At 46.3% G+C, this 9,848-nt stretch overlaps 1 protein-coding gene across 1 annotated transcript; it reads left to right on the top strand.

Moving 5' to 3' along the window:
• The first annotated feature begins 902 nt into the window (after nucleotides 1-902).
• On the top strand, nucleotides 903-9,800 carry LOC119378636 (uncharacterized). The gene is made up of 3 exons (XM_037647703.1): nucleotides 903-1,593; nucleotides 6,287-6,415; nucleotides 9,784-9,800. Exons 1-3 carry the CDS (start codon nucleotides 903-905, stop codon nucleotides 9,798-9,800), a joined length of 837 nt encoding a protein of 278 aa, XP_037503631.1.
• The last annotated feature ends 48 nt before the right edge of the window (nucleotides 9,801-9,848 follow it).

The raw sequence follows: 9,848 nt of genomic DNA, 5'->3' as shown, positions 1-9,848 counted from the left end.
CAATAAATATAGCACTCTGAAACGCGGTTCCGAAAACACAGCGCGGTTTATTAATGTATCTCCGTCATTGTTCCAACTACTTCTTCTTTCTCCTCAGTAGACTACCCACTACTAGTTTATGTCCCAAGTGCGTCGTGCCAGAAGAAGAAGAAGAAAAGTATGCCACAACTGGAACACCTTTTACTGTTTAGGTCAATTACTCTTCAAGTTATGGTTTGGGCACGCTTGTCAAGACAACCTGCCACTTTTATTTTCGAGACAGTCAACTAAATCCACAGCATACGTGTCTAGAACGCGAACCCTGGAGCTCTGGCGCGCCCTTGCACCTTATTTGGGAAGCTGCTGAGTCGAGCCAATTAGCCCTGAGAAAGCGGCACACAAGTCACGCTTGGCTATAAGGACGCGTTCGCTTCACGATCTGTCGATCATATAAGCTCCCTTAGTTTAAGACGAAATGTGACAAGAAGTACTGCAAGCTACAACAAAACTAGGGATGCGAAAAGTGGTGGTCTCTCCGTTGGTTGATGCTTGCTCAGAACAAGTACAAGTAGTAGCAGGGAACGTGCCCATCGAAGGTGACACAACTTGCCTTTTGAAAGCCCTGCTCACGCTCTATACTCGCTATAGACAAATATTTTTGGGGACGCGCATTTCCATTCAGCATATACTATATGTCTGCAATCCAAGTTAAGTTCAATCAAAGTTAAGTTAGTAAACAGCTCAAGCGAACACGTGACTTTGATTCGCGTTGACTGCGGCAGTGTTACAAACGGATCAAATGTTGTTATGAGCTCTCTGCATTATCAAGGAATTCAGACATCTTACAATTCTGTAGCATGTCACTTTCTTGTGCAGCGTACGTGTCACATTATTATTGGAAGGCAATTCCTTTACGCCGCAAAATGTCTAGCCTATACGACGAGGAAGGACACCATATTATTCCATTTATCTCGTGCGTGCAGACAAAGCCCAAGGTCGGCCTAGACCACTTGGACAACCTTTGCAAACTAATGGAACAGCTCGGTGATTTGAAAGAGCAAAACCACAAACTTCAAAGGCGTGTCCAATACTTGGAAGATATGAAGGACCTACATGACATGCACAAACTGCTGGATCCTGAGTACGGCCTTGAGGAGCGCAAGGCGTCCAATCGTACACCGAGTCCAGGAGGGGGCTCTGCCACGCAGGCACTCGGAGTGCTCGAGGATGGTGTGCACAGGAGCAGCACGCAAGTTGTACTCCGCTCCAGAGGCCGCTGCCGATCTCGAGAAAGAAGCAAATCTGTCGGGACACAGGACGACTACGCCGACTCCAGGAGCATGAAGGGCAAGCGGTTCCCTAACTGGTCCAGAGTCAAAGAAGCCTTGGGACTCGAACGGTCAGCGGCCGAATGCGAAGGTCCTTCCAAAGGCATCCTGGTACGCACGAGCCCTTCGGACGGGGTGTTCTTTCAAGACGAAGGCCTCGCCGTCCCTGCCACTGAAGGGTGGCCTGCAGGCTGGGATGCTGATAGCTCCGACCTCCCGCCGCAGTCTTGCTCTTGGTCAGAAGAAAGCTTTCCTGGCAGGTTGCTGGGTGAAGTCCTCAGAGCAGGTGAGATATACAACCAGTTTTAAGTGACATTAGAGCTTCTAAGCAAATGTTACGAATGACGTAACCGATTTATCATCACACAGCTGAGCTACACAAAGATAACAGGACTCGCCATGATAGGCTACTGCGTTCTGCTCCCGTCCTAAGGTCGCGGATTCGATACCGGCCGCGGCGGCCACATTTGATGGGGGCGAAATTTTAAAAAAAGAGACGTCGTGCACTCAGAGCACAAAATGAACGAAACTTCTGATGGTCGAAATTAATCTCGAGTGACGCAATATGGCGTGCATCTTCAGGATTCGCTAGAAATTTTTTACAGGGTCCAAACATCAGAGCTAATAACAAATATATATGAATACGGGCTATCTATATTCTTAGGCATTTGTTAGGCATATTTCTTAGGCATTTGTTAAGCATTCTTAGCGAAGGCTCCTGGCCAATGACAAAGTGTGCACTTTCAAATTAAAGTCTGTGGGTTGAGCTGCCATTATCCTTATTTACACAAACGAAGCTGTTGGAACGTTCTCGATCGAATTTTCGTGTATACAACGCAAACAAACAAAAGAAGGAAAGAACACATACCTGTGTGCCTACACTTTCACAGTGACATGTTTCCATTTGGAACACCGAGTGCGCCTACACTTTCACATTGACATGTTTCCATTTGGAACACTCAGTGCGCCAGCGACGCAATGTTCTAGTTCCAGCCGTTTGGAGAAGCCACATCGGATCTCGCAGTATTCAAGCGAAAAACGTGCATTGGCATTTTTTTAGCATTTGACAGCACTCTGAAAGTACGGTCAACGTCTCAGAATAGTGTGCCCAACAGCTTTAATCAACTCAGGCTGGCTATGCAATTTGGTCAACAATCGGGTCACTTGCTAAAGCTAAAGTTCAATGATTTCTCATTGCAAAAGCTTGGAACTATATAGAACATTGTTGACAATGTTTATGGCCCCATTTGATGAACCATGGCCTGTTGAAGAACCACAATCTTTGCCTCCGCAAGAGTGAAATATCTTGTCTCCGAACTGGACCCTATGCGCATTGGCTTCTCTCCCTCAACAGGTATACAATTCAGGCTTGGTGCAAAAAACTGAGGATTCCACCGATGTCGTGAAACAGCATAAATAAGCAGTGGTGTTGAGTGCAGTGGGTTGAGTTTTGTCCTAAACCCAATATACCACCTAGAGTGCTATGCAGGATGGCCCGAGCTTCTCGGGCACACGTGTTCGTTCCGAGCTCGCATTACGGCGGTCATGACAGGAAGACAACGTGGAGCACGCGATAGCAGCGTCGATAAAAACGGCTACAAGAAGGAGCGTGGCGTCACAAACGCATGTGCGGTATTTGCGGCAGTTTTCAAAGGAACACTGCGTGCGAACGCGTCAGCGCCGCCACTCAGTGAACATTTCAACTATGCAGCGACGTCAGCGTGATTCTCGCGCCATCTTTTTGCCAACTGATCATCGCAGTTCCCACGGGCGTGTTCGTGGGCGTTTGTCCTCTTTCGGAAAATTCTTTCGTTTCACCTGCAGCATGGAAATTTCCACTCTCGAAGGCAACAAGGGCGCACACGCAGCTCGTTTCACTTCTCTGGAATATTACAGATAAATAAATGGACAGGTTACTGCTATGCTTACATTACACGTCTGAAGAGTTTTCTGTAGTAACGAATCGGCAGAAACAATGTCTCCGCAAACAAGTAAATAGTAATATTTCTCCCCGCAAATCCCATCAGGGCGCTTGCTTCATGGTTGAGTGGTACGTCGTGAGCGCGGTGAAATGAATGCGAGACATCGTAGCCACGTGATATAACCTTTAGTTCTTCGTGCGTATGTGCATAGCCTGTGCGATTGAGCTCATAGATGAATCGTGCCACTCGCTGGTGTGCGGGCGGGAGCACTGCTCCTAGGTAAGAGCAAACGCGGTGGGCGGACCTGATCTTCGCCGCGGGCGTCTGTCGAACAAATTGATTGATGATGCGTGAACTCGGCTACAAGCTCATTGATTCTGAAGAGACCCCAGTTCAACTCGTGACTGTCATAGTGCCGGTGTGACTGTCAAGCGTTTCGTGCGGTGGACGCTAAGCAGAAGCTTTTTGCATATAAAATAATTTCGTCAGCTTGCACTCTTTGTGGAAGTCTGGAGCCATCGGAGAAGCTTATGATCACCTAGCTTCTTCCAGCTTTTTATGCGACTCGTCTGCCAGTCTGCTCGGTCTGCTTCGGAGTGAAGACCACGTCAGGTCGGTCTCAATATTGGTGCTATTGATTAGGTAGGTCTTAACTAACATGATATTGAATAGTCCTGTCTTAATTAATAATGTTTTAATTACCACGACACTAAAAGTTTAATTCGCAAGGTCCTGAATAGTACAGATGTGATTACCATAATCCTAATTAGCACGATCCTAATTAACACGATCTCTGTGAGTAAGGTCTTCATTATCTTTGTTTTAATTATACGCTCCTAATTAGTATCATGTTGATTAGCATGTTCTTAATTAGTTTGTTCTTAGCTTTACACGACTTCATTAGCATGGTCTTAGTAAGACGTGGCTTAATTAGCTCGGCCTTAGCATGATTTGGCTTAATCAGCTTCGCCATAGCATGTCCAGACTTAGCTAGGTATACCGCCCATCCAGTTAGCTTATCAGCCGGGCGCACGTGCTCGGGGAGCGAGAGCAGACGATGATGACGAGGAGGAAGAGGGCGCGCGCCGGCAGAGCAAAGCGCTAGAATGTACAGGCCGACCATGGTGATTATACACGTGGCCTCTGCGATTAGCTCCAGCAGCGGTGTTGTAAGGCGCTCGGTCGGAACTAATCTCAGAGGCCACGGTGCTGATTATTCTAAAGGATACTTAGTGCAGACATTAAACGCTTGAAAACGATTTCAAACGGCCAGCGCACACATAAAAAAAAAATGGCTGATCCCTCTGTCATAGGAATCGGTATAACACGAAAGTGAAACGTGTCTTCACAGACGTAGTTGAGCGTTTGTTGCGCATTCTTTCGCCCCAAGGGCGAAGGAATGAATGCTACAGTAACAAATTGTAATGTCACGCGAAGTACAGCAAGCAGCTCGAAACTTGCGACGCGCTGCTCAAGCAGAAAGGACTCACGGAACGAACATACACAGGATGAAAGCGAACTGTCACATTTGTAACATTTGTAAAAGCGGCCGCTGCAGTGAGCCAAGTGACCTTCGTGCTCTCAACGCGAGAAGTACAAACCACCGCGATCACGAGATAAGCGCACGCACAGGCGATGACGCCCTGTGGACGCGGGCGCTCGTCGCAACGGCGACGACCTTTCAATCGCGCTCTTCGAGCACGTCGAGCCATCTCGCTAGTGATAACGAAAACACGCTGTAACACAGATCTCTGAGTACAGCCACCGGCAAATGGTGTATATAAATCGCTCGCCGTTAGCATCGCGAAGAACGTGCCGTCCGCGACCGAGTCGTCTCGCGCGCTGCGCGCTGCGGAGCGAGGGGTCGTAAGTTCGATTCCCGGTGACAGAACTTTTTCTTCTGTTTTTTTTCTTTACCCACTGTTAGTCTTTATATTTTACAACGTCATATCCGTGACGGAAATACGTCAGTGGACCCGCGGTGTACCCCGACATAAAACACTGTCATGTTATAATATAGTTAGTAAAACTTTCTGCCACTTTTCTTGCATGGGTGCACTTCTGTACTCAGTGGCACGACAAGTAAATGAAAGAAGGTGCCTGTAGTTTGAAGACACCACCCAACCTTCTCGACCGCCCTTGACGTGACGCCGCGTTCCATCGTAACCAATCGAACGGAGCGCGCGCTGAGTGATGGGTTTCACCTTCTCGTACTGTTAGCTCGTTCAAAAGGGGGTGTCGCCAGAGCTCGGAAAGATCCCGAGTTTCGCCAAACTCGGGCCATCCCACATAACACCCTAGAGGGGTCTTTATAGCCTGGTCATAAATCAGTCAGCTGCAGGAAACTCGGCGCACATGACGCTTTTCTCTTTTTTTTTAATCTAGAACATTGCTACAGACTTCACAGCGCCATGATGCCAAAAGGAATAATTTTTCAGCGAGTTGGAGTGACCCTGTTAAGGCGATCGTCTTTGCAGGTTGCAACTGTCACCCTAATAAGTTTCACGGCTTTGAGACTCAGCAAATATTAGGTTTGTTGTAATCTGTTAGAATTAACAAAGCGGTTTGAGCCAAGAATGATGATACAGCTACCGTGGATTTGCAAAACGCGTGTTCATGAAATCAAACTGTAAAAACAAAAAAAGGAAACTGTTAAGCCTTTTTTTTGTAGTTATGACGGTTTCTCAGTCGTAAGCGTCAGTCCTGCCGCCGGAGTTTCTTATACGGGTTCAGTCATCAGAGATCGGTAAACGAGGGCAGTATTGGGACCTTTAATCTACGTTTGAGATGGAATGCACAAACAGTCCTGCTCATTCGCCTTCCGTAGTGCAATGTTCACTATGCAAAAATTAGCAGCCCCCGCTTACAGTACTAGCTTATTCTCTCTTTGCTTGCCATTGGGAGAACACTATCCCAACAGCTGAAATGCACTGTAATAAAGAAAAAAGTATTGTGAAGAACTGCAAGCCATTTGCTTTTTTGATGACGCGCTCATAGCTAGCACGTCACTAGAAAGCTTGTGAATCTAGGATGCCTAACCCAGTTGATGGTGCGCAGGCAGCACGGCACACGCAAATCTGCGACCAGGGGAGCCTGTGCGCCGCAAGTCTTCTCCAATCTCGCCAAGCGGCGTAAGAGACACGTGCAAGAGGACAGTGTTGGACTCCAAATGTCACTGTCACTTAGGTAAATCGTATAACCGTAAATAACACTAAGATAAAAAAAATGAAAGCGCTGTATTTAAAAAAAAATGGGACTCCCTCCTCTCTCGGGGAAATGGGGGCAAGAATGTGACCTACTCTGCCTTTCTTTATTTATTCCTTCCTTTTTTTCTTTCACATTTCCGGGACCCATGCGCGCTTCGCGCGACGGAGACATCCGGCGTGTTTCCTTTCCACTTGAGCCGCGATCGTCGGCAGCCTTTGCACGCTTTCACTCGCACACAGAACACACGACGCGCGAGGCGATCTTATCAAGTTGGACTTTATGCGGAACTTCACGGCGACGGCGACGGCGAAAATGCGCCTGAGTGTCCACATCATTGCTGTCGCAATAAGGAAATCTCGTACATAGAAGCGTTCCCTCGTCTGCCGGCGTTCAGGCCCGTCCGCCACTCGTGACAGCAATTTACGTGATAATGAGATTGCCGCAGCTGTGAACAATGGTTGCCAGCGGCATACAAACATCGATTCAGAATTTTCATTTAGATTTTTTGATGCGATGAAATTTCCGAAGTATTTTTGAAATTTATTAACAAGTGAATTCATTGACATTTGTCTTTAAAAAATTCGTTAAAATTTGAGGACGTTTGAATTGTTATTTATTGCGCAGCACGTGTTACGAAATGACAAAGGCATGGGCTCCGTCAGGCGTCTGCAAGCCTCTGTCTGCTAACGCAAGTCATGAAATGAAAGGAAATTATCTGAACTAATTTGAAGACGAAATGGAATATGTTAATATATAAACCGCCTCGATGGAATAGCAGTTCAGGTGTCGCGGTGCTAGGCACGAGGACGCGGGTTTGAGTCCGGCCACGGTGGCCACATTTCGACGGGGCGAAATGCAAGAACACCCGTGTGCTTAGATTTAGATGAAACACTTTTAGCTGGTGAAACCCGTTCACACTGAAACATTAGAACCAAGTGCGCGTTTCAATATGTAAATCATCAGTTCGCTAATCATGTGCGTCTTGTCGGATACAGTTCTAAGCAGCTAATCAGCACTATACTCTTGCGCTACATGTCTCAACCGCGAGAAAAAACAAACTCAAGTTCCCAGAAACTTATCTCCTTCTCTGCAAGCGGCATGTTATTGGCATGCCGCTGCTAATCGCGCTGCTCTCTCTGCAGTGAAGTCATTCAGTGCAGTTAGCCATTAGTCACGCGACGCGATAAGACAGGTCACTGCCTTTCCATCTTCGAGTCTGGTGAAGTCCGCGCGACGTAGAGCGGTGTCGTTGATGAAAGGAGCAGTCAAAGTCAAGTGCTCCTGCTTGCCATGCGTGGGGGCGCAGACCTAATCAATCCTGCATATGGCTTTTTGTTTGCGTCCACCACAGTGTCCACTTGATACGGAAGTAAGAAGTCGATCGATTGATTGATAGACTGATCAGTTGGTTGCTTAATAGATCAATTAATTGATGAATTTAATTAATTAATTAATTAATTGAGAAGCAATCATTGCGAGGAGGGGCGACCGGGCCCTGTGGCGAGTCATGCTTATGGTACGGTCGTCTCGTACAAGCGGCCAACGGCAGAGAGCGCTAACGCACCGATAGCACGCTTCAGCGCTTTATACTAAAGTAGTACGTTGCATCTGCTAGGTCCGTACAGACAAGTAGTGTGACAACTAGCATCTGTCTGCAGCTCATAGCCTCTTTGCACGTGATATGGTCAGCCCCTAATTACGTATACCAGGACCAAAATTCACGAAAACGTTATTTCGACATCACTATGTGCAATTGAAGCTTTAGGCCAGTCGTGGTGTTCGGCATATTAGCGAAGCTGGTCTGGCACTGGCAAAGAGGATTTACGAGAAAAGGGCTTTTCGTATACGGCCTCAAAGTCCAAGATAGCGACAAGGGTCCTTGCGTCTTCAGACAGATGTCGAGCATGTCCAAGACGACAAGGCCGATCTGTTTTCTGTAAGCAAGATTAGCCTTGTTTCTTTTTTTATTATTAGAGCTTTTTATTAGATTTCGGCGTTTTTATATAGCGCCGGCTTTTCATTTTCACAGATAATAGGATTAGAGAAAATGACATCCAAAAACTACATAAAATCGCAGCTACAGACATCTTGCATGAGTCAGTCAGACCATAAAAAACTGACGTCAGCAGAAAGTCCATTAACATACTGAAAATAAGGACAACACAATATACAGTCCAGACACATAACACCAGAATTCACATAATGTGTAGTCACATTGACACCAATATGTTAACGAATGACGCTACACAAAGTCCAGTCACATAATACTAAAAATTCGACATGGTCAGATAAAGGTATCCACATGAAATGAGCTTTCACTATGTATACTAAATGCGTATCTCAATAATTTCAGGAATATCACTCGCTTTTGGAAAGTTTGAAGGTCAGGTCCATGGCCAGCACATGCATTAGAAACGCGGACATTGTTGATATGCATATTAAGCAGATCAAATCTGCAAAGTAGGGCTGCTTCCAGCGCGCTCTCTCTCATTATATATATATATATATATATATATATATATATATATATATATATATATATATATATATATATAATATATATATATATTATATGTGTGTGTGTGTTGTGTGTGTGTGTGTGTGTGTGTGTGGTGTGTGGTGTGTGGTGTGTGTGAGGGGGGGGGGGTGTTTACGTGCCAAAACAACGATATTATTATGAGGCATGCGCAGCTCCGGAAACTTCGACCACCTGGAGTTCTTTGCCGTGCACCTAAATCTAAGTACACAGGCCTCTAGCATTTTCGCCTCCATTCAAAATGCGATCGCCGCGGCCGGGATCGAACCGCGGCTTCGGGTCAGCAGCCGAGCGCCATAACCACTGTACCGCCACGGCAGCTATTTACTCCACCTTCCCGCAACTCTCGCAAAAAATAACTAAATAAATTAAATAAAACCACTCAGATATGCATTCATCTGCTACGAAGTCCTGGAAGAAAGTTCCAAATGAAGGAAGGAAAGGAACAAAAGTGGGAACATTTGACGACGACAACATTTGCTTCACATCTCCACACTGGAGGAGGTTTTAAATGAGGTCGCACAAATGGTGTTGTTGGACGACAAGATCATCGCTTTCGTAAACTTCGAACAAAACCACCAGGCTTCAGCCGTTTGCACTCTGAAACGCATCGCTGCCCTTCCGTGTCACTTCATAAGGCAGAATTAACGAAGCTTTTGCTCGCAATTTGCAATTTCTATTGGTAAGCGCCAGTTCTCTCTGTGCACTTTGTTTCGAGAATGCTTTTTGTTTTCTTTTCCTTCATTTTTGTTTAATACGCGAGTTCCAGGCCTCGCACTGAGCAATGCGCACTTCTTGGCTTTCCTCGCAGACTCGGATTCATTGTAACCCCGGAAAACTTGGCGACTCGTACGGATTCGAGAGAACTGTGCAAGA

Source organism: Rhipicephalus sanguineus, unplaced genomic scaffold, assembly GCF_013339695.2.
Source record: "Rhipicephalus sanguineus isolate Rsan-2018 unplaced genomic scaffold, BIME_Rsan_1.4 Seq9052, whole genome shotgun sequence".
NCBI lineage: Eukaryota > Metazoa > Arthropoda > Arachnida > Ixodida > Ixodidae > Rhipicephalus > Rhipicephalus sanguineus.
This window is presented reverse-complemented; position numbering and strand designations above follow the sequence as displayed.